This window comes from Convolutriloba macropyga, chromosome 15, assembly GCF_964194025.1.
Source record: "Convolutriloba macropyga chromosome 15, txConMacr16.3, whole genome shotgun sequence".
NCBI lineage: Eukaryota > Metazoa > Xenacoelomorpha > Acoela > Convolutidae > Convolutriloba > Convolutriloba macropyga.
In genome coordinates, this window is record NC_134482.1 from 42128162 (window position 1) to 42154206 (window position 26045).

Below are 26045 nucleotides of genomic sequence, written 5' to 3' on the forward strand. Positions count from 1 at the left end.
ATATATATATTTTATATAATATATATATATATATATATATATATATATATATATATATATATATATATATATATATATATTATATATATATATATATTATATATATATATATATATATATATAATATATATATATATATATATATATATATATATATATATATATATATATATATATATATATATATATATATATATATATATATATATATATATATATATATATATATTATATATATATATATATATATATATAAAATATATATATATATATATATATATATATATTTATATATTTATATATATATACATATATATATATTAATAATTATTACTCAATATTAATTCTATTTTTTTAAACTTACGTAAACTTTATCATATAACAACAGTTGAAGCTAGTTTGTTTGTGCTCCCCAATATCGTAGTTCAGACATGGGATAGGGTATTAGTGAAAACTTGATTAGGCGAACACATTTTTATAGCCAATTGCCGAAGTTTATGAACTTATAATTTTATAGATAATACCAATTCAGGCACTTAAAAGTGGTACTTAATCAACTTGACGCTATAAGATACTTAGGTGCCCCAAACAAATGTCTCTATGTGTTAGTAGCTCACAAAAATGGTCACAATTTTTTTTTTAAAATTGATCATTGGTAGAACTTCTTTTTATGTCCATCAAAATATGTGGCAAAATTTTTCTCGAATTTTCCACGCTTTGTACCTCTGAGCTATTTAAAATGAAACAATGAATGTTTTTGTTACGTTTTTCATTCTCTCGTCCGCATTTTTTTTGCCAAATACCGTTGCCTGAATGTTACCGACGAGCTATGTTATAACTGCTCTTTATTTACTGATTTTCATCTAAAGTCTGATTTTCTGATTGTTTTGAACACTTGAGTATCTTATAGTGTCAGGTGAATTTTGAAAAACCGAAAAACCGTCTTCAAGTTTTTAATTGGCATTGTCCACAAAATTTCAGTTCAGAATTTTTGCCTTATGGCTACAAAAAATGTGTTTGCCTATTCTCCTAGCCCCGTTCAGAAAAATTAATAATCTATTGTGGCCAACTGAATTAGAAAAAGCAATTTCAAAATGGAAAACATGGTTGCTCTATTCAACGGAAAAATGGTATTATTCGACATAATTCAAAAACTAAAAAGGCGCGCCAATTAAAGATAAATTGAAAAACTATTTTATATTTTTTTCAGCTTGCACTATTTGTTATCGCAGGTAAAGTAAATAAAAACTCTGATAAAATTTTAATTACCAATAGGGCTGTTTAACTCAATCAACTACGATCTGATGGCATATTCAGAGCCGTTTCGAATCAAAACTATTGAGAAAATTTATCAGAGCACGGAAGACGAAAGACAAAAATGGATAACAGAGTGTCATTTCAACATGTTTTATCTCAAATCACACCAAGTAAGTGAAATTAATAATCCTAATATTCAGCCAACTACCCTCAATTTTTACAATTTTAGGAACAAAAGATCAATCTTTTAGGTTAAAATCAAGCAAGAAGGAAATCATTTTTTACACGATGTTGAAGATGCTACAGGGTATTAAAGTTACTTTCAATGATTTCTTACTGGAATTTCAAGTGAATGCAGCTCACTGTATCACCAAATGAATCCAGCAAGTTCAAATAAGCGGTATTTTTTTTTAAAAATTTTCTATTTGAGTGCTTCAGATGGGTATGATTAGTATTCATAGGTACGGGGGTACATGTATGCAAACATGCATTAGTTGGTTTGTAACGGGGTGGTAAAGGCGCCAGATAAAAGCATGTGACGCAAAGGAGAAAAAAATGCAATTGGCACAGCTGTATCTGATTTGTTTCTTCAAGGAATAACATTTGGTTTCTTCATAACACACCGTGTCCGGGTGTAGTTGCTCAAAAAATATCATAATATACGAAATGTTTTGAGTGCTTACGCTTGTTGAAGAAATTGCAGAATTTATCTATGAGTGACTTGAAAGCATTGAAAATAAATTTTGCGACGCTAAAAATTGTACATGTTGGAGCTGAACTTAAGGAATAACAAGCTTGCGTAGTTGGGGAAAATACAAACAAACAATTTCTGTTGTCTTAGTCATTTAATAGTTATAGTTATAGTTCTAGTTCTAGTTACAGTTTGTCACGTGAGAAAAAAGAGAAAAAGGGGGAAATAACAAAAAGCAACACACAGAACGCAACGTAGTAGCCGCAGAAAACGGCTGAAAGTATAACTCAGCAAAATATTGCAAAACAAATCGTCTTGAGCAGTAAATAACGTGTTACTGTGTCTTGAACTAGAAATATTCCTGAGCAGTAAATTGTTACTGTGTCTTGTATTCAAAATATTATTCTTGAGCAGTAAATTCTGTTACTGTGTCTTGTACCTACGAATTATTGGAGCTGAAATTCAACTGTTACAACCCCAACTTCTGGTATTCTCAACTTGTGAGTACAAACATCAAAAGCCAATTTAAGTTTAAGCTTAAATATTTTTGCACAAACAGATCTTAGACATATATCTTTGTCTTCGATTTGTTTTTTCTATCGGATTGAACTGGTATACATAAAGAGATCCCGTATTGTGTGATCTGTAGCAATCCAGTTCAAATTGATAGTTGAAAAAACTAAGATCAGCGAATAGTTACGAACTAAAATAGTTAATGCAACGGTAAGTACAGCAGAGCGGATATACAGTTACAAAAGCGAACTGCATAAACGAAGTATCCGGACAGATTTTGTAACCACTCAGAACGAACTGGGCGGTGTAAAACTTTCTTTGTGAAACACAAGGAGAGCAGCCGTTACATTTGGTCCGCCGACCCGGACAGTGGAATAAACTGCTGTCCAACCCCACAGTCGAAGTGACGAAGTCATCGACGAACGAGAACAAAACCCAACGAACATTTCAACAACGCAAAGCCAATTAGGCAAAGCAAATAGGAACGTTGAAAGGCAAAACTCAATTAAAGCAAACAAATAAAGGAGCTGTAGAGATTCAAGCTGCAGTCCCGAAGTACACAAGAAGTGACTCCGTCACAGAGTCAAAGCGTTTTGGATCGCCAGATCAACAACTTGCGAAACAAGTGGATTAAGAAACAGGAAGAAGGTTTTGAGCTCATTGATAATCGAGATCGACCAAGCAAGCTCAAGACTCTTTATCAGCAGATACTGCAACTGGACGACAGCATTCAAAAACTCGTGAATAAGAAAGCTGAGACTCTCCAAGACCCAGATATTTCTTTAAAACGCAAACTTGAGAGAGAAAAATACTTTCAATATTTGAACGCAGAGTGGTTACCGTATATCCACGGAGAGACAAACATGTCAAGCCAGCAAAGCCAGTCAACTCTTCATGCCAATGAAGAGCAACCGCCTGCGAATAATGTGCAGCAGTTAGCACAAAACGTTGGAATTCCAGAGTTTAACCAAAACCATGGTAACACAAGCAATGCAACGACGAATACGGTTACACGGACAATCAACCAGGATACAGAAAACGTTTCGGAAACATCTTCAGTGAAACGTCGGGTTGAAGAACGAATAAAGGAATTTGAAATTGAATTTGAAAGAAAGTTGCAAATCGAACGAGCCCAATTTGATCGAAAGAGGTTGGAGCTAGAAATGCAAATGAAAGAACTAGAGATGCAACATCAGCTTCGGCAAAAGGAGCGAGACCTAGAGCGCCAATTGCAAAGAACAGCATTGGAGAAAGATGACTTACGTTCTCAATCGACTAAGGTACGTGACAAGTCACCTTTCAATTGGACCCTAAAAGGGAGAGATGTCTCGGAGTGGGCGAATTCGATGAACGACACGCGAACGCCAATTCGACCAAGAGCTCGCTTTGACGTCAGCCCTGAACGGAATAAGCAGAGGCATTACCCATGGTACACAAACTCTCGCGAACGCTCAGTAAGTGTTGAAGGGCGGGATATATCGCCGATAGCTGGAAGGCACTACAACACTGAACATTCAAGCAGTAGTTTACCAAAATTGAGGTTGAACAATTTTGACGGAAATCCACTGGAGTGGCCTGAGTGGTCTAGCATGTTCATAGCAACAGTAGATAAACGCACGATTCCCGACTCAGAAAAAACGAGCCATTTGAAGACTCTGCTAACAGGCAAAGCAAAATCTGCAATCTCGGGAATGGGCTATTCTGGACAGTTTTATAGTGCTGCCTGGAACATTTTAGAAAGAAAATTTGGAAGACCGCATGTAATTATAGATGCGCAGCTCGAGAGCCTACGAAAAGCTAATCAATTGAAACCTCATGATTCAACCAGCCTGATTAATTTTTCTGTTATTGTATCTAACTTTGTGAACGTGCTTAAAGAGTACAAACATATTGGTGATTTGCAATCAAGTTCGACACTGTACATGGCAGTTGATAAGCTACCTCAAGTTCTTAAAGAAAAGTGGTGGTTCTACGTCGATGACAAAGACGAGGACTGGCCTGACCTTATCATGTTTGAAAAATGGCTATCACGAATGGCATTCGTGCATGAAGGGTTTTCAGCGTTTAAAGGGGAACGCAAAGAAGAAGACCGACGCAACGCAAATAGAGAAAAACAATTCTCGAAGACATCGAACTTCAGTGCAAGTTCAAACCTGCAAGAAACCAAGCAGACGCAAAGCGATCACTGCCCATTAGCCGATGGCACTCATAAAATTTGGAACTGTCCATCATTCAAAAACATGAGTGTGAATGATCGATACGTGGCAGTGAGGAGAGAACGCTTATGTTATGGATGTCTGGGAAAAGGACATGCAATCAAAGATTGCAAAGTCAAATTGTGCGGTATAAATGGATGTACCAAAAAGCACAACAGACTGCTACACTCAGAAAACCGAATGGACGAGGGTAGTCACGCAGTTAACGTAAGCGCAGCAACAATCAACCAGAGTAACCACGTTACTAGTTTTCTTCAAATAGTTCCGGTATCGGTTCAGAGTGTTGGTAACAGATTGAATACCTACGCTTTCCTCGATAGTGGTTCAACAGTATCATTCATCGATCAAAGTGTTAAGGATCAACTACAAGCCAAAGGCACGGACGTTACCTTAAACATAGCTGGCATACATGGGACGCAAGATTTGAGAACAGAGAAGGTTCCTATCACAATAAAGGGACTACATTCAAAGGTGCATTCAATTGAAGCGTTTGCACACCCATCAATCTCGTTGGGAAACACAACATATGACTACAAGGAACTGAAAAACAAATTCAGACACCTGAATGTTCTCACAAACAGAAGATTCAACCTGATGGAAGTAGGCATCATTCTTGGACAAGATGCCTACGAAATTCAACGTCCATTGGACTATAAGATTGGAACACGAAGTGAGCCTTTCGCCGTCTTAACAGAATTAGGATGGGTAGTCAGTGGTCCCATGACAGGCAAGAACAGTCAAAATGTTTGTCATTTCGCCTCTACAGAAGATGTGAAAGTGGCCGAAAACATACAATCATGGTGGGACATAGAAACTTATGCTTCCAAAATAAATGTTGTAAGTCAATCAAGGAAAGAGCAGCAAGCTCAGAAATTTCTAGAGAGCACGACAAAGTTTACAGGCGAGCGGTACGAAGTTGGCATGCTCTGGAATGAACCAGAACCCAGTCTTCCAAATAACTACGGCTCAGCCCTTGGTCAGCTCTACTCACTGGAACGAAGATTCCAACGAGACCCAAAGTTAAAAGAATTGTATCAACAGTCAATTGATACAGATGTTGAAAAGGGATTTGTGAAGATCCTTGGTAAATCGGAAGTCAAAGGCACTTTCGGAAGAGAATGGTATTTGCCACACCATCCAGTACTAAACCCCAACAAACCGGGTAAAGTTCGCCGTGTTTGCAACGCTGCAGCAAAATACAAGGACGTATGTCTAAATGACAAGTTGTTAGCCGGACCCGATCTACTACACGGATTGATCGGAACAATATTCAGATTTCGAGAAGGACCAATTGCCCTAACCGCAGATATTGAATCAATGTTTCTGCAAGTGCAAGTTCCTGAACGGGATAAGAGCTGCTTGAGATTCTTGTGGCGACCAACAACGAACGAACCTGTGCAAATTTACGAGTATCAGCGTCATGTTTTCGGAGCAAAGAGTTCACCAACATGTGCCAACTACGCTCTGAAGCGAGTAGCGATCGATAACGAAGACGAGTTCCCAATTGCAGCAAGAACAATCCAAAACAACTTCTACATGGACGATTTCATCAAGTCAGTCGAAACACCTGAAGAAGCAATCAAGGTTTTCAAACAACTGCAACCTCTTCTCTCAAAACATGGATTTGAACTGAAGAAGTGGATCACCAACAGCGACGTGGTAACCAACGCAATCCCAGAGGACTTAAGATCAATCAGCAAAACAAAGCAGGTTGAAGTAGAACCCAGCCAGGAAGGGTCATCGGTGCTTGGGCTTCAGTGGACGATTACCGATGATAATCTACAGGTTTGTAGAGGTACAACCAAAGAAGTTGAGGCCCCAATCACCCAAAGGAAGATCTTATCTCTAGTTTCTTCAGTGTTTGATCCTCTTGGACTGTTTGCACCATTCAGTGTCCAGATGAGACGACTCCTGAAGAGCATCTTGAGCAAAAATGGACAACATTGGGACAACTCAGTAGAACCTAACGAAGAAGAAGAGTTTCTGAAGTGGAAGGCGCAGCTTCCAGAAGTAGCAGAAACCAGCATTGATAGAAGATACTTCAGCACAGCCAAGGACAAATGGGAACTTCATGTGTTTGCCGACGCATCTGAAGACAAAATGTGCGCTGTGGCATACCTACGTTCAAAGCCCAAAGAATACTCAGCAGACTTAGCATTTGTAATCGGGAAGTGCCGAGTCGCACCGATGCGACGCCTTTCCATACCACGCTTGGAACTACAAGCAGCAGTGATGGCGGTGAGACTTAAAGAACAGATAGTGAAGGAACACGAATCGAAGATTCACAGTTGTAACTTTTGGACAGACTCCACTACAGTTCTGCAATGGATTCATAGCTCCCACCGTAAGCAACAGGTGTTTGTTGCAAACAGAGTGGCTGAGATTTTGGATACAACTAATGTTTCACAGTGGAATCATGTGAGTGGTATTAACAATCCAGCTGACATCGGGACACGAGCGATCAATGTTGACGAACTTAAGAGAAGCGAATGGCTCACTGGGCCGGCCTGGTTGAAGCAACGAGAGAACGAATGGCCTGAACAGTTGAATTTAACATTTGCTTCAGACGAACAAAACGACGAAATGGTCTTCTCAGCTAAGGTTGAAGAGAAGAAGCCGCTGATTCAGTGGGAACGATTCAGCAATTACAATCGACTTGTAAATACAATGGCATACGTACAGCGCGTATTTAGAAAACACAAACCGGCAACAAAAACACTAAGTGTTGAAGAAAGAGAGGGTGCACAAGCAAGCATCTTCAGACTACTGCAGCAAGAACAGTTAACTGAAGAGATGAAATCTCTCAAGGCTGAAAGGGAAATTCCAAAGAACAGCAAAATCCTCCAGTTTTCACCATTCATAGACCAGCAAGGACTTATTCGTGCTCAAGGCAGAATAGGTAAAAGTCATCTGAACTTCGAAACCAAGCATCCAATACTGTTACATTGGAAGCACCATGTAGTTGAATTATTCTTGCAAATTGAACATAAGAATAATCACCACGAAGGTACTGAACATGTCAGAAACATAGTTCAGCAGAAATTCTGGATCCTAGGCATTCGAAATGCTTTGAGATCGATCAAAAACAAATGCATTAGATGTCGAAAGGGAAGAGCCCAAACAAAGGCACCAGTAATGGCAGATCTACCTGAGGAACGATTAGTCGCATCAACGGTATTTTCGAATGTGGGCGTAGACTATTTCGGACCATTCACAGTAAAGATTGGTCGAAGAAACGAAAAGCGCTGGTGCTGTCTATTCACATGCCTTACTGTACGAGCGGTACACATAGAGATTGTACCAAAACTAGACACTGATTGTTGTCTGAACGCAATTATGCGATTCATTGCCCGAAGAGGCAAACCGGTCAAAATGATTAGCGATAACGGGACAAACTTCGTTGGAGCTGAAAAAGAACTGGCAGAGTATATAGCAGCATGGAACAGGGTGCGAATTGAAGAACATCTGATTCAACAAGGTATCAGATGGAAGTTCAACCCACCTGCAGCACCACACTTTGGAGGAGTGTGGGAAAGACTGGTTAGGAGTTGCAAGAAGGCAATGTACGCAGTGCTGGGCAATCGCTCAGTCACGGAGGATGTTCTGTCAACCACGATGTGTCTTGTTGAACAGACGCTGAATGCTAGACCGCTGACACAAGTCAGTTCTGATGCTACCGATTTAGAAGCTATTACTCCAAACCATTTCCTACTTGGCAACAAGAACCCTTGTTTACCGTATCTATCAGGTGCAGAGCAATTTGTTGATCATAGAAAGCTCTTCCGACAAACACAAGCTTACGCAGACCTCATCTGGGACAGATTCCGTAAAGAATACTTGCCAATGTTGAATAGTCGAAAGAAATGGCAGACCACAACGGACAGAAGTCTTCAGCAGGGTGATCTTGTGTGGTTAGTGGAAGACAGTGACAAACGTGGATATTACAATCTGGGTCGAATAACCGAAACATTTGAAGGTTCCGATGGAGTGATTCGATCAGCGACAATCCGAACGAAAGATGGATACTACAAGAGACCAGTAGTGAAGCTCGCTCCAGTGCTATCAATGGACGAAGATGTTTTCACGAAGGAAAACAGGGCCGGCGATGTTGGAGCTGAACTTAAGGAATAACAAGCTTGCGTAGTTGGGGAAAATAGAAACAAACACTTTCTGTTGTCTTAGTCATTTAATAGTTATAGTTTTAGTTCTAGTTCTAGTTACAGTTTGTCACGTGAGAAAAAAGAGAAAAAGGGGGAAATAACAAAAAGCAACACACAGAACGCAACGTAGTAGCCGCAGAAAACGGCTGAAAGTATAACTCAGCAAAATATTGCAAAACAAATCGTCTTGAGCAGTAAATAACGTGTTACTGTGTCTTGAACTAGAAATATTCCTGAGCAGTAAATTGTTACTGTGTCTTGTATTCAAAATATTATTCTTGAGCAGTAAATTCTGTTACTGTGTCTTGTACCTACGAATTATTGGAGCTGAAATTCAACTGTTACAACCCCAACTTCTGGTATTCTCAACTTATGAGTACAAACATCAAAAGCCAATTTAAGTTTAAGCTTAAATATTTTTGCACAAACAGATCTTAGACATATATCTTTGTCTTCGATTTGTTTTTTCTATCGGATTGAACTGGTATACATAAAGAGATCCCGTATTGTGTGATCTGTAGCAATCCAGTTCAAATTGATAGTTGAAAAAACTAAGATCAGCGAATAGTTACGAACTAAAATAGTTAATGCAACGGTAAGTACAGCAGAGCGGATATACAGTTACAAAAGCGAACTGCATAAACGAAGTATCCGGACAGATTTTGTAACCACTCAGAACGAACTGGGCGGTGTAAAACTTTCTTTGTGAAACACAAGGAGAGCAGCCGTTACAGTACATCTTATGTCAATTCGCCGGTAAAATTCACTGTAATTTTTTTTTGCTGTGAATATTTGTAAAAATTAATTATTTATTGTAAAATTTTGCTTTCACTGCCTCTTGTTTTTAGCAGTGAGTTGTTTTCTTTCCAATTAAGCGGTGCAATTAAAACACTAATAACGGCAAATTTTAAAAGTATAAGTTTTCCATGAAGTGGAGTGAATCTGTTTGAAATCGAAAATAAAAATCCTAAAAGTGAGTGAGAAGTGCCGCAGTGATGAAGGAGGTCAGTTGTTCCAACCCATTTTTGACAGCTTTTTTTAAGAATTTCGGTGAATGTGGTAAAATGAAAAACTCACCAAAATTCACCTTGCTGAGCAGAAGTTTTTTCACATCTCTTTTCTCGCTCTCTCTCCCACAAATGGTGCTCGGAAAAACATTCCCTCTTCTCTTCAAATCGTTCAGCAGTTTGATCTAAACGCTTAAGTTTCACCTGTCGCCTTCACTTTTATATCATCTAAATACGCATCGAAAGAGTTATCGATCAAAAAAAGATGCTCCAAAAAATCCTCTTCGAATCGTTAATACAATTCAAATTCTTCGAATTGTAAAAAATGTCTTTGCGTGAAAACGTTACCCTTTTTCTCTGTTTCGTTACTATTTTTAAAAAAAATATGAAACTTGAAAGCAGTACCACCTAATCATATTTGTTTATTAGAATTTAAAGCATAGAAATACATATTAGCGGTTGCACGGTCTATTATAATCGGATAGAGAAAACTATATTTGTGCTCCAATAATTCATTTTAAGAAATATTTCACATACCCTAGTCAGAAACTTATAGCTGACTAACAAGATCTTGCAAGGTTCTGGCAAGATTTTTGCCGGATTATACATAATCATACAAAAATCTTTCAAGACGACCATATTCTCTCAAGATCTTGCAAGATAGGATTCACAGACAAGAATGTTGCAAGATCTTACAAGATAACAGTCGGATGTGTACTATGACAACTGATCACCGTGATAATTTGCTATTTTAGGGCTAAATAATCAGTCTTTTTTCTGAAATCAAATTTCATTGCTGGCTGAAGCCGTTTTAGTTACTCTCCCGCCTTATAGACAAACGATTCGTTCCATGCCAAAATTGTTCTGATGTTCTTTACTAATTCGAAGCTGTTTTCTTCTACAGTTTTGTGAATGTCCAAAAAGTAAATGTGAAAGAATGCAACACTGTTTCTTTATAGCAAGCATTTGAACCAGCGATGAGCCACATTCCTCCAAAAAGTGATCTCTTAATCAACAACCGTTAGACCGATTGAGACTTTTACGTGCTTAGCTTTCTGGGTCGAGGGTCACCGTCATTCAACGCCAAAAATATGCAAGACAAGCGGTGAACGCGGAAAATTTTGTAACATAAGCGGTGAATGTGGTGAAATTACCGGAATCAGGCGGTGAAAGCGGTGAAAAAAAACTATCACCTGGTAGCATTGAAATAACATAAACACATCGCTTTGAAAAAGTGTCCAAATCATCTGAGATAAGCGGTGAATGCAGTGAAATTACACAAATTCACCGTTTAGCTTAGTGTTGAAGTTACATAAAATCACCGCTTAGAAAAAAGATGATGTAAGGTAAGGGGGGTAATGGAGAGTAAGGTAGGAAATATTGGATTTTACCCCTTCCCTTAAATAACCCCCTAATTTTACATCTTTTTGACACTTGTTGTAGGCAGTGATTTTTTTTGTAATTTAACCCCTAAAGTAAGCGGTGAACTAACAAAAAAACACCACATTTCACCGCTAAAATATGTAGTTTCACCTCTAAAAATCTTTAAAATTTCAAGGCGCATGTTTTACTGAATATAGAGTGAATTTGATTGAAATTCAAAAAATATCCTAGAATTTAGTGAGAGATGGCGCAACGGAAGAAGATGCTGACCTACAGGAGGTGAGAGGTTCGAGCCTGTGTAAGGGAGGTAATTTGTAGTAAGCAGTGAGATACAGTCTATTTTTGTAAGTTCACCGCTTACTCTAGCGGTAAAATTTCATAGTTTCATCAAGTTTCACCGAAAAGTTATGTACAAAATTTACGGTGAAAAAAAAACAACTCTACGCCGCTTATCGTACATATTTCTTCAATTTTTCCTCGACCCGGGCATTGAATAAAAATTTGACAACCAATTAAGCTATTTAATAGTCGTGTTTGCTCAATATGCCACTGCTCAGAAAAAAACATAATGATTAGCCTTGTAAGAGGTGTTGAACGAAGAAATTAGATTTTGAAAATGCAAATAAGGACGTGGAGTCCACTTCTGAATTCAAAATACAAAAACAACCCAATCACATTGTATTTTACCCTTCATAATATGTCAGAAAACTGTTTGAATAAGGCAAGAAGAGCATAAGAAATCTGCATGACACTTCGTATAAAAGAAAAAGGTTATTATCGAAGTGCTACATGTTTTAAAAGATGAGAATATTAAAAATCCAGTAACCAGAGCAGTTTGACATCATTGTAAAAATTTTGCAAGCTCAAAATTATTGTTGATCGAACCGATATATAATTCTGTTATATAATTTGCAATACAATAAACTGTTACTTGAAGTATGTTTTGATGAACAACTTTTGCGATGATTAAAAGCTAGTTACGATGTGATTTTACAATACAAATTTTACAATACCAATTTTTTTCAGCTTTCCCTTTTTTTCTGGATAAATCAATATATTTTGAAATAAACTACTTAAGAAAAGTACGTTTTTCCCCGTAGCAACCTCTAATCAGACTTGCAGGTGTTCGAGAAGACCACTGACTAAGAATTTACGCTGGAAACCGCTTCTGGTCAGATTTTCAATCGTTTTAAACCTATGATCTTCCAATCATTTGAACTAACTGCAGATCAGACCCCTCATTTGCTCAAATTTGCCTCAGGTTAAACTATTATGCACTTCAGTTAGCCGGTTGTCTGATCCATATCAAAAAAATTTCAGGAGCACGACAATTAGAGCCCACACTTGATGAAAATGGCTAATTAACAGAAAAAATGGCTAATATAAGCGCAGACTTCTAGTTACACTATTCTGCGCTTTAGTTAGCCATTTTACTGTTAATTAGCCGTTTTTATCAAGTCTGATTGTTGTGCTCATGGAACTTTTTTGATATGGATCTGACATCCGGCTAACTAAAGTGCATAATAGTTTAACCGGAGGCAAATTTGAGCAAACGGAGATTTGATCAGAGGTTATTTCAACTGAACCAAAGCCTGATCATACAAGACTTTATAAGCACGATCGTCTGATCACAAGCAACTTTCAACGCACAAATTTGAGGTCTGAGGCCTTTTTTGAACGCCTAAAAAAATTTATTGGAGAATACTACATGATATAAAAAAAAACACGTTTCTCCTCTAGTTTTTATTAAAGATTTGTTGATTTATACAGACTGCAGCAGATTTCAGAATCTTATAAAGAAAAACAAAAACCCTTTTTTGTGAAATCAGGTCGTATCTTTTTTCTTATCTTTCGCTTTTCTCTGACATTTCATTGAAAACTATCGGCCCTTATCATCCAGATTTTCCACGCATTGTTTGCATGAATTTTAAGTTTTTACTATTCATCTAACGTAATTTTTCTCCACCTTTTTACACAACTTTCAAACATCTTTCCACAATTCAAACTTAATGAACGTGACGACAGAATTTTTCCATCTAATTGTCCTCTGAACTTTGGTTGAGGCTTTATTAGAGTTAGAAAAACATCAAATAATATAAAAAACCGCGGATTGAAATTAGTATACAGTTGCTTGCTCAGAGACCGCAATTATAAGAAACTATTTACAAAAATCTCCTGATGACATGATCAACACCAATTTGACAGAAATCTTTTTCACTCTAGATTTGAATAAATATTCTAGGTAATTTTTGACCTGCTTTCTGATTCCGGATCTGGTGCGATGAGTTCAGAGCAGTGGGCTGAGTTGATGTTGGGTGACGAGGCATATGCTGGATCTGCTTCCTACTTCAAACTGGAAAAAGCTGTCAATGATGTGTTTGGGATGCCTTACTTCCTACCGGCTCATCAAGGCAAGCTTAACAGCAGCTTTAACTTAGAAAAAAAGAGTCCACACGCAGCATGTCATTCCATATATTTCATATATTTCCGTTCATAACTCTCGGCAATTTTTTGTATAGTATTTCTACTTCCCCGGGCCGAGACGTCAGCGCCGTTTCAGCGCATTATTTTGTAAGAAGTGCGCTGAATATGCTGAAATTATGTAAGAAATGAGTTGAATGCGCTAAATTGCGATGAAATGAGCTAAAATGCGCTGAATTTTCAATTTTTCAGCGCAAAAATAATACATAAATTTGCGCTGAAAAGCGCTGAAAATTTGTAAGAAATGTATTTGAAGTTCAGCGCCTTTCGTAAAATTATTTAGGGGATTTAAACGCTTTTTCACACCAATTCCTAAATTTCGAATCATTTAATTTGCCTTATATAATGATTAAATTTCTCTCAAGTAATGCGCAGAAAGTATGTAAGAAATGCGTTTTTCAGCGTATTCCTTACATAATTTCAGCTCATTTCTTCCTTAACAACCTATTGCTATGAAATCAAACTAAAAAAGGAAGAGTGTTAGGAATGAATGGCTTAGTGGATTGAGTGAAGGCAACTGCACCGGAGAGCAGGGTTCGATTCTCAGTGAGAACAATTTTTTTAAAACTCAGTGGTTTTCAACGAGTATCTTGCAAAAGTTCAGCGCATTTCAACACAAATCAGCGCATTTTTATGTAAGGTTTTTGCGCTGAACTTTTTGAAAAATCAGCGCATTTCAGCGCCTTTCTTACATATTTTTTCTCGACCCGGGTCGCTTTAATTTTAGTCTCGAGCTTGAGCATCTGAGTACAATTTGACGAAATATTACGCAAAAATGCTCATTAGAGAACTTCCAGCGAATTGCCATGGAAAAAATGAACGGAAACCAAATAAAATATTTCTCATTAGGCGCGTAATTACTGGAACTTGCGAAAACAAACTAACCTTTGCTTTTTAGAAAAAAACTGGCGCTGTAAACTTTCTTTAATAAACTTTGATTTCAGTTGTTCTTGTACCATTATTTTTAGGATTTGTGCTCTGATTATATTTCAGAGCAAAACAACATGCAGGCTTAATCTAAAACTTGGATCTTTTAATTCGGAGCTCTTGCACCCGAGTGCTGATTTCAGAGCCCGGGGCATGCAAACAAGTACTTTTTAATTCAATTTGGGAACTAAAATGTTAACCGTAGTTCTATTCTTGTCTGTGCTAGAAAAAAGTTTTAAAAAATTAATGAGAACGTTAACATTCGTTTCCAAATATATTGAGTAATTTTATTATATTCTTTAATTTTTTAAGAACTTCTTGGATTAGGATAATTACTAGGTTCAATAAACTACGAGTGAAAAAGAAACAGAAAACTAAATCCACGAAAGATAGGGCATATGCTTTAATCAAAGCTGATAAGGAGCCGCCTTTTGATTTTATTCAGTGGTTTTTATCATAGCACATTGAAATAACGTAAATTAGATCCATTTGATGTCTCAAGACGAGAGGAGTAACATTTGCAATTTTTCATAAATGTGAATCAAGATTTTTTTTGATGTATACTGAAGGTAATATTGAAAGTGCTGAAATCAATCACTGTTGCTCATTTTTTTCTCAAACGAATTTTTTTATTTTAATATTTTTGTGCAAATCAATAGACAAAGATTCCAAGGCTATTTATGTTCATTTAAATTAATCAAAAGTTACAGAGTATAATTTGTATATGAGGTGAGAGGGTTTCTTATCTCGGAGTCAGTAGACTAAAAAAACGCTGTAGTGATTCAATTGCTTCTTAAGACCCAGACAAATAAATACGCAGGTAATTCGACTCTTTATGCTCGAATAATTGTCGGCTGGCAATTAACGCTACTCAGTTAAAAGGAATAATTAACTTAGACATGCCCAGAGAGATTAAAGAGGCTGAAACTTTCATGCTCAGAAAAAGTTCAGTTCAATGACTCATTGACCTCCAAAAACCAGACTGTAAATTTTAAAGTAGGACATGAACAGAGCAATGAGCCTGTCTAAAACCAGTATGTTTTTTTGCCCTGAATCAGCAATGAGTTGCAATGCTAGGATGGTCCGGGTGTCACAAAACTAATTTTCACTTATCAAGACAATTTGTTTTTCTAATAGTTATTGTAGAAATAGCAGCATCTTTCTGTATTTTGATTTGATTAATTCAATTAATTGTTTCTATTTTGCCGCAACCCTCCCGTTGTTTCGGAGCTCTCGCACCCGAGTGCTGATTTCAGATCCCGGGGCATGCAAACAAGTATTTTTTAATTCAATTTGGGAGCTAAAATGTTAACCGTAGTTCTATTCTTTTCTGTGCTAGAAAAAAAGTTTTAAAAAATTAATGAGAACGTTAACATTCGTTTCCAAATATATTGAGTAATTTTATTATATTCTTTAGTTTTTCAGAACTTCTTGGATTAAGATAATTACTAGGTTCAATAAACTATGATTGAAAAAGAAACAGAAAACTAAACCCACGAAAGATAGAACATATGCTTTAATCAAAGCTGATAAGGAGCCGCCTTTTGATTTTATTCAGTGGTTTTTATCATAGCACATTGAAATACCGTAAATTAGATCCGTTTGATGTCTCAAGTTGAGAGGAGTAACATTTGCAATTTTTCATAAATGTGAATCAAGATTTTTTTCGATGTATACTGAAGGTAATATTGAAAATGCTGAAATCAATCACTGTTGCTCATTTTTTCTCAAACGAATTTTTTATTTTAATATTTTTGTGCAAATCAATAGACAAAGATTCCAAGGCTATTTATGTTCATTTAAATTAATCAAAAGTTACAGAGTATAATTTGTATATGAGGTGAGAGGGTTTCTTATCTCGGAGTCAGTAGACTAAAAAAACGCTGTAGTGATTCAATTGCTTCTTAAGACCCAGGAAAATAGATACGCAGGTAATTCGACTCTTTATGCTCGAATAATTGTCGGCTGGCAATTAACGCTTCTCAGTTAAAAGGAAAAATTATTTTAGACATGCCCAGAGAGATTAAAGAGGCTGAAAACTTTCATGCTCAGAAAAAGTTCAGTTCAATGACTCATTGACCTCCAAAAACCAGACTGTATATTTTAAAGTAGGACATGAACAGAGCAATGAGCCTGTCTAAAACCAGTAGGTTTTTTTGCCCTGAATCAGCAATGAGTTGCAATGCTAGGATGGTCCCTGTGTCAAGAAACTAATTTTCACTTATCAAGACAATTTGTTTTCCTAATAATTATTGTAGAAATTGCAGCATCTCTCTGTATGATGATTTGATTAATTCAATTAATTGTTTCTATTTTGCCGCAACCCTCCCGTTGTTTCGGAGCTCTCGCAACCGAGTGCTGATTTCAGAGCCCGGGGCATGCAAATAAGTATTTTTTAAATCAATTTGGGAACTAAAATGTTAACCGTAGTTCTATTCTTTTCTGTGCTAGAAAAAAGTTTTAAAAAATTAATGAGAACGTTAACATTCGTTTCCAAATATATTGAGTAATTTTATTATATTCTTTAGTTTTTCAGAACTTCTTGGATTAAGATAATTACTAGGTTCAATAAACTATGATTGAAAAAGAAACAGAAAACTAAACCCACGAAAGATAGAACATATGCTTTAATCAAAGCTGATAAGGAGCCGCCTTTTGATTTCATTCAGTGGTTTTTATCATAGCACATTGAAATAACGTAAATTAGATCCGTTTGATGTCTCAAGACAAGAGGAGTAACATTTGCAATTTTTCATAAATGTGAATCAAGATTTTTTTCGATGTATACTGAAGGTAATATTGAAAGTGCTGAAATCAATCACTGTTGCTCATTTTTTTCTCAAACGAATTTTTTTATTTTAATATTTTTGTGCAAATCAATAGACAAAGATTCCAAGGCTATTTATGTTCATTTAAATTAATCAAAAGTTACAGAGTATAATTTGTATATGAGGTGAGAGGGTTTCTTATCTCGGAGTCAGTAGACTAAAAAAACGCTGTAGTGATTCAATTGCTTCTTAAGACGCAGGCAAATAAATACGCAGGTAATTCGACTCTTTATGCTCGAATAATTGTCAGCCAGCAATTAACGTTACTCGGTTAAAAGGAATAATTAACTTAGACATGCCCAGAGAGATTAAAGAGGCTGAAACTTTCATGCTCAGAAAAAGTTCAGTTCAATGACTCATTGACCTCCAAAAACCAGACTATAAATTTTAAAGTAGGACATGAAAAGAGCAATGAGCCCGTCTAAAACCAGTATGTTTTTTTGCCCTGAATCAGCAATGAGTTGCAATGCTAGGATGGTCCGGGTGTCACGAAACTAATTTTCACTTATCAAGACAATTTGTTTTCCTAATAATTATTGTAGAAATTGCAGCATCTCTCTGTATGATGATTTGATTAATTCAATTAATTGTTTCTATTTTGCCGCAACCCTCCCGTTGTTTCGGAGCTCTCGCACCCGAGTGCTGATTTCAGATCCCGGGGCATGCAAACAAGTATTTTTTAATTCAATTTGGGAGCTAAAATGTTAACCGTAGTTCTATTCTTTTCTGTGCTAGAAAAAAAGTTTTAAAAAATTAATGAGAACGTTAACATTCGTTTCCAAATATATTGAGTAATTTTATTATATTCTTTAGTTTTTCAGAACTTCTTGGATTAAGACAATTACTAGGTTCAATAAACTATGAGTGAAAAAGAAACAGAAAACTAAACCCACGAAAGATAGGGCATATGCTTTAATCAAAGCTGATAAGGAGCCGCCTTTTGATTTCATTCAGTGGTTTTTATCATAGCACATTGAAATAACGTAAATTAGATCCGTTTGATGTCTCAAGACAAGAGGAGTAACATTTGCAATTTTTCATAAATATGAATCAAGATTTGTTTTGATGTATACAGAAGGTAATATTGAAAGTGCTGAAATCAATCACTGTTGCTCATTTTTTTCTCAAACGAATTTTTTTATTTTAATGTTTTTGTGCAAATCAATAGACAAAGTTTCCAAGGCTATTTTTGTACATTTAAATTAATCAAAAAATACAGAGTTTAATTTGTATCTGTGGTGAGAGGGTTTCTTATCTCAGAGTCAGTAGACTAAAAACACGCTGTAGTGATTCAATTGCTTCTTAAGACGCAGGCAAATAAATACGCAGGTAATTCGACTCTTTATGCTCGAATAATTGTCAGCCAGCAATTAACGTTACTCGGTTAAAAGGAATAATTAACTTAGACATGCCCAGAGAGATTAAAGAGGCTGAAACTTTCATGCTCAGAAAAAGTTCAGTTCAATGACTCATTGACCTCCAAAAACCAGACTATAAATTTTAAAGTAGGACATGAAAAGAGCAATGAGCCCGTCTAAAACCAGTATGTTTTTTTGCCCTGAATCAGCAATGAGTTGCAATGCTAGGATGGTCCGGGTGTCACGAAACTAATTTTCACTTATCAAGACAATTTGTTTTCCTAATAATTATTGTAGAAATTGCAGCATCTCTCTGTATGATGATTTGATTAATTCAATTAATTGTTTCTATTTTGCCGCAACCCTCCCGTTGTTTCGGAGCTCTCGCACCCGAGTGCTGATTTCAGATCCCGGGGCATGCAAACAAGTATTTTTTAATTCAATTTGGGAGCTAAAATGTTAACCGTAGTTCTATTCTTTTCTGTGCTAGAAAAAAAGTTTTAAAAAATTAATGAGAACGTTAACATTCGTTTCCAAATATATTGAGTAATTTTATTATATTCTTTAGTTTTTCAGAACTTCTTGGATTAAGACAATTACTAGGTTCAATAAACTATGAGTGAAAAAGAAACAGAAAACTAAACCCACGAAAGATAGGGCATATGCTTTAATCAAAGCTGATAAGGAGCCGCCTTTTGATTTCATTCAGTGGTTTTTATCATAGCACATTGAAATAACGTAAATTAGATCCGTTTGATGTCTCAAGACAAGAGGAGTAACATTTGCAATTTTTCATAAATATGAATCAAGATTTGTTTTGATGTATACAGAAGGTAATATTGAAAGTGCTGAAATCAATCACTGTTGCTCATTTTTTTCTCAAACGAATTTTTTTATTTTAATGTTTTTGTGCAAATCAATAGACAAAGTTTCCAAGGCTATTTTTGTACATTTAAATTAATCAAAAAATACAGAGTTTAATTTGTATCTGTGGTGAGAGGGTTTCTTATCTCAGAGTCAGTAGACTAAAAACACGCTGTAGTGATTCAATTGCTTCTTAAGACGCAGGCAAATAAATACGCAGGTAATTCGACTCTTTATGCTCGAATAATTGTCAGCCAGCAATTAACGTTACTCGGTTAAAAGGAATAATTAACTTAGACATGCCCAGAGAGATTAAAGAGGCTGAAACTTTCATGCTCAGAAAAAGTTCAGTTCAATGACTCATTGACCTCCAAAAACCAGACTGTAAATTTTAAAGTAGGACATGAACAGAGCAATGAGCCTGTCTAAAACCAGTATGTTTTTTTGCCCTGAATCAGCAATGAGTTGCAATGCTAGGATGGTCCGGGTGTCACAAAACTAATTTTCACTTATCAAGACAATTTGTTTTTCTAATAGTTATTGTAGAAATAGCAGCATCTTTCTGTATTTTGATTTGATTAATTCAATTAATTGTTTCTATTTTGCCGCAACCCTCCCGTTGTTTCGGAGCTCTCGCACCCGAGTGCTGATTTCAGATCCCGGGGCATGCAAACAAGTATTTTTTAATTCAATTTGGGAGCTAAAATGTTAACCGTAGTTCTATTCTTTTCTGTGCTAGAAAAAAAGTTTTAAAAAATTAATGAGAACGTTAACATTCGTTTCCAAATATATTGAGTAATTTTATTATATTCTTTAGTTTTTCAGAACTTCTTGGATTAAAACAATTACTAGGTTCAATAAACTATGATTGAAAAAGAAACAGAAAACTAAACCCACGAAAGATAGGGCATATGCTTTAATCAAAGCTGATAAGGAGCCGCCTTTTGATTTCATTCAGTGGTTTTTATCATAGCACATTGAAATAACGTAAATTAGATCCGTTTGATGTCTCAAGACAAGAGGAGTAACATTTGCAATTTTTCATAAATATGAATCAAGATTTGTTTTGATGTATACAGAAGGTAATATTGAAAGTGCTGAAATCAATCACTGTTGCTCATTTTTTTCTCAAACGAATTTTTTTATTTTAATGTTTTTGTGCAAATCAATAGACAAAGTTTCCAAGGCTATTTTTGTACATTTAAATTAATCAAAAAATACAGAGTTTAATTTGTATCTGTGGTGAGAGGGTTTCTTATCTCAGAGTCAGTAGACTAAAAACACGCTGTAGTGATTCAATTGCTTCTTAAGACGCAGGCAAATAAATACGCAGGTAATTCGACTCTTTATGCTCGAATAATTGTCAGCCAGCAATTAACGTTACTCGGTTAAAAGGAATAATTAACTTAGACATGCCCAGAGAGATTAAAGAGGCTGAAACTTTCATGCTCAGAAAAAGTTCAGTTCAATGACTCATTGACCTCCAAAAACCAGACTGTAAATTTTAAAGTAGGACATGAACAGAGCAATGAGCCTGTCTAAAACCAGTATGTTTTTTTGCCCTGAATCAGCAATGAGTTGCAATGCTAGGATGGTCCGGGTGTCACAAAACTAATTTTCACTTATCAAGACAATTTGTTTTTCTAATAGTTATTGTAGAAATAGCAGCATCTTTCTGTATTTTGATTTGATTAATTCAATTAATTGTTTCTATTTTGCCCCAACCCTCCCATTGTTTTTCTGACTCGACTCCCATACACTAATTAGGAGTTACTATAACACGTTACAATGTGAAAAAAAGCACGTGCGTGAAAATTCTGTGGGATATTTTCAGTTTCCGTTCGTCCCCCCCCCCCCCCCCCCCCCACCGTATGGTTTGCACCCCCTCCCCCCAGACAGAACAACAGCATATAGTAAATCAATGTTTTAAAAAAATACGTCATCGTGCGACAGGAAGGGGGGTAAAAATATGCACCCACAAAGCTTGAGTTACAAACTGAAAAGATCTGTTATGTGCCAACTAAACTGTGATCAAAACAATTTAACTTGGCTACTTTAAAGAAATCTTAACTTGCCTTTTTTTCATTTAATTTGACAGTTTTTAATTTATTATACCCAACAAGGCGGCTCGTTAATGTGCGTTCGCACATGATGTTCCGACCCGAGGTCATCTACATTTTGGACTTAATTGTCAACCAAATGAAGAGATAACAAAAATAGATGTTTGACTTTAAAAAACGTTACAAAACGTAAATACTAATTGAATTACATAATGCCATTTCTCATTACAGCGCTCACGAGCTCTACCAATAAAAAGTCTACGGGAAAAAACAGCAAACAACAAAATATGCAAAAACAAAATTTTCACGGCAGAAACCCAATATATAATTTTGAAAGCACTTAGTAACAACGTCAAAATCAGATAAAACCTTAACTCCACAAATTTAGTTTATGCTAAAAATTCAGCAGATGTATGTTTTTCATAATGAGATTAGGTAAAAAGTTGACATAGAGAAAAAAAATGATGTTAAAGTCAAAGATCAATCAACATTTCTTAAACCAAATAATTTCAAAAGCCTAAAAAAATCTTTAGATTTTTAACAAAATAATTCTTGATAAATTTACTAAAAAACCAATATGAAACTAATGGGACCTGTCTCTGCTGAGACTAAACCATAGGAATAAACTAAATACGCAGAAAATCTCAAAAAAACGAACAATTTACATAAAGACGCAAAAAATCTCAAAAAATTAAGAACAATAACATAAATTATTGAAGCCATTAAAATCATCAGCTATTATCTGAATTTTATTTATTTTTATTTCAGTTTACATTTATACTCATTCAGCTAAAATTATACTAAAAGAGAAAAGAAGTTCGTTCATTTGGGCCACATTTGAAAATCATTGGGATCTGTTATTACCCGAATAAGCTAAAAGAAGAGAAAAAAGAAACACAAATACACCACTCACAATATTTTTTATGAAAACGCATAATGTCCACCAAACAAAACATCAGTTACGACATAATATTAGTAGACAAGTTGTTTTTCGAAATTCAAGGAATTAGAGTGGACTTCTCAATGACGAGAATAAGTTGACGAAAAGAACAAAAAAACTGAAAAGTTTGAAAAATCATTGAAGATGTATAATATCATAATTTTTAAGACTATTGGCTTTAAACTGACTGCTTCGGGTAACATCACTCATTGCAGGTTTATGGGCAACATGACAGGCAACATTAAAGGTTTATGAGACCGATCAGAATTTTACGGCTACCTAAAAATTTTTAAAAAAAAGCAAAAACAGCAAACTCACAAAAATTAAGCGAGAAAAGTTTCAAAGCCATTAGAGAATGAACTTTTCACTATAAACTCTTCTATTTTCAATTATTTTTCTAACAGCAAGGTGATTGTTTCTATTGTTACAAAATGACTTGAAAAACAACAAATACAAACAAAGATTTGAGAAAAGCCCTAGTATCAAAGACATTAAATTCAATTATTTTCAACAAAGTTAATTAAACACACTAAATTCTGCCTCGATGAAATAGCAATCATAAGTTTCATTCATGTGACATCAATAACTCATCACAATAGGTCGTATGGCAGAGAAAAACACATCAAAACCTCGAAATTTTTGAGAAAACCCATAGTATCAAAGTCATAAAATTCTACAGCTTTCAACGGAAGGCATTTAATACGCTAAATTATGCCCAGATGATGTGACGACACAGATTTTTGTCATTCAAAATTTATCAATAAGACATTACAACAAGTCATTGACTATGAAAACAACAACAAAAACAGGCAAAATCCAAAAGTTCGGTAGAAAATTGAGAGAAGAAAGTGTCGAAGCTATTTAAACCGTAAGCTTTTTTATCTGAAAACTTTTTCAACGATCCCTTGAACGTCTTCACTAAGCGAATGGGAGCTATCAATATTAGGATAATGTAATACGATTTGAAAAGGAACCAAAATTACTAAAAAAAATCCAAAAATTATAAAAATTATGAAAACTCGTGCACCGAAGTCAAAAAAACCAATAATAAGAAGACAAAACAGCTAACTAGATAAAGTGTTGTTAATGCAAAAAAAACGGTTCTGCCATTACCGAGACTGACTTACAATACACGAAAATAAGCTTAAGATTGATTTATGTTCAAAAAAAATTCAAAAAAAAAAATTTTTTTAAGTCTTAACAGGCATTAATCTCAAAAGCCTTCATAGGGATTCAATGAATACGCTCAGCTATGCCACGATGTGAATACAAGGATGTTTATGATGCCTAGGTAATCAATAAGACATCACAATATGTCTTATGACTATGAAAAAAAAACAACAAATACAGGCAAAAAACCAAAAATTCTTTAGAAAAATGGCAGAAGAAAGTGTTGAAGCCATTTAAACCATATTTTTTTTCTCAGAAATTTTTATCTATGATCTTTTGGACGTCTTCACTAAAGGAAGATGTAGCCATCAATATTAGGATGACGTGATAAGATTTCAAAATGAACCAATAAAACGAAATGTCCAAAAAATTTTTTAAAAAATTTGAAATCTTGTGGCATTGAAGACGTATAACCAATAGTTATGTGATAAAGCCGCCAATGAGATAAACGTATGTTGCACTGATCTGAAGGAGTTCAATCCTGTTTTACTGAGACGAACTTACAGTTCACAAAAATAAGTTTATGATTTACTAATTTTAAAAAAAAATTCGAAAATTTATTTTCAAAGTCTTAACAGCCATTAGCTGTCCACTCACAGCACTAGACAGGTTCACTTACTACTCATTAGCATATCTATTACACCTTTAGTCAAAAAGTTTATGCCATAGGATTATAAAACTTTAGTAAAACCTTAAAAAAAATCAAAATTTCATTTGAAATTACGAAATTTGAGATAAGAATCCAAAAACATGAGCGATCCCTTCGAAACTAATTTTTTGTTCATTGGGCTTCATTTGATCGTAAAAGAGGTTTGTCATTAACGGAACTTCGATTTTAAAAGTGCCTAGTAGTCTCTAGGTGACTTGAAAAAACAAAAAATTGCAAATTTTTCTAAAAAAAAAAGAGCTCCCAAACCTAATTCGAATTTTTTTTATATATGAAGTCTTTATTATCTCCTTTCGTCTATTAAAAACCTAAAATTGATTTACTTTTTGGCGTGAAATCTAGTTTTGAATTAAATTTTTCGTTCGAATTAAGAAAAAACGTTAATTCGAACGAAAATTACGGTGAAAGTGAACAAAAGTGAACCAAATATCCAGTGTTCACATGAAACTTTAAACCTCGATAACTCCTCAAAAAAAAGAAATCCAAAAAAATCTTTTTAATTTCGAATTCTACGCTGGACGAGCTTTTTAAAGATACCACGCATATTTCTCTGCGATTAGTATATCGGTCGGCTAAAATTCACGGAACAAAAAAAAAACCATTTGAGTATATAGTTCCTCCCCCCCCCCACAAGTGGGGTCGGAACAATTATAGCGAACTTAGTATACCATAACTAAATTGTCCTTCAAATCTGATCATTCCTAACGGTTGTATAATCGCATTTTTTGAAAAATTGAATAGTCTTGAATTATAAGGATGTTCATTTATATAAAATGATATTTCAATCAAATTAAATTGGCGAGTAAAAATAATAATCTCATGTTAATCATTTTCCACTTCACAGGTCGTGGAGCAGAAAACGTGCTATTTTCAACTATTCTAAAGAAAGACGATTTAGTTATCAACAACTTTCATTTTCACACCACCAAAGCTCATATTGAGTACCGAAATGCAATCGCAAAAAACTGCGTCATTGCCGAGTCCAAATTTGATGATGTTTATCATCCGTTTAAAGGCAATATGGATATTGAAGAACTCGAGCGAATTATAAACGAGAATGAAAATGTCAAATTGATTATTGTGACGATTACTTGCAACAACGTCGGCGGACAACCAGTATCTATTAGCAATATGAGAGAAGTTTATAAAATCTCCCAAAGATATAACATACCAGGAAACTGTTTCTCCGTAAATGAAAATATCAGAATCCGCGAACAGTATTGAAAAGACCTTGAACGCATTGATTGCAAAATATTTTTCTAAAAAGTGAGGTAAAATTAGAACTCGGACTATTATTCACAATCAGATTTCACGGTACTCCGTACAAAATTCAGAAAAGACAAAAAACAAAGGAAGAAAAAAATTGACAGATTTTTGATAAAAAAGTATCTCACTCTAAAAATTTTTCAATAGAAATTATTGTGATAGATATGAATTCTAGTTTTTTGAAGCACTCATTGATGTTCAATTAAAATTTTTGTACTTATTAAATTGCTATCAAACGAAGTTTTTGACAATCATAA

The 26045-nt window shown here is 35.1% G+C and overlaps 1 protein-coding gene across 1 annotated transcript; it reads left to right on the forward strand.

Annotated features, from left to right (window-relative positions):
• The first annotated feature begins 1255 nt into the window (after positions 1-1255).
• LOC142354203 (putative beta-eliminating lyase) lies at positions 1256-25746 on the forward strand. Its single transcript, XM_075406457.1, has 3 exons — positions 1256-1427; positions 13470-13638; positions 25367-25746. Exons 1-3 carry the CDS (start codon positions 1305-1307, stop codon positions 25744-25746), a joined length of 672 nt encoding a protein of 223 aa, XP_075262572.1. The 5' UTR covers positions 1256-1304.
• The last annotated feature ends 299 nt before the right edge of the window (positions 25747-26045 follow it).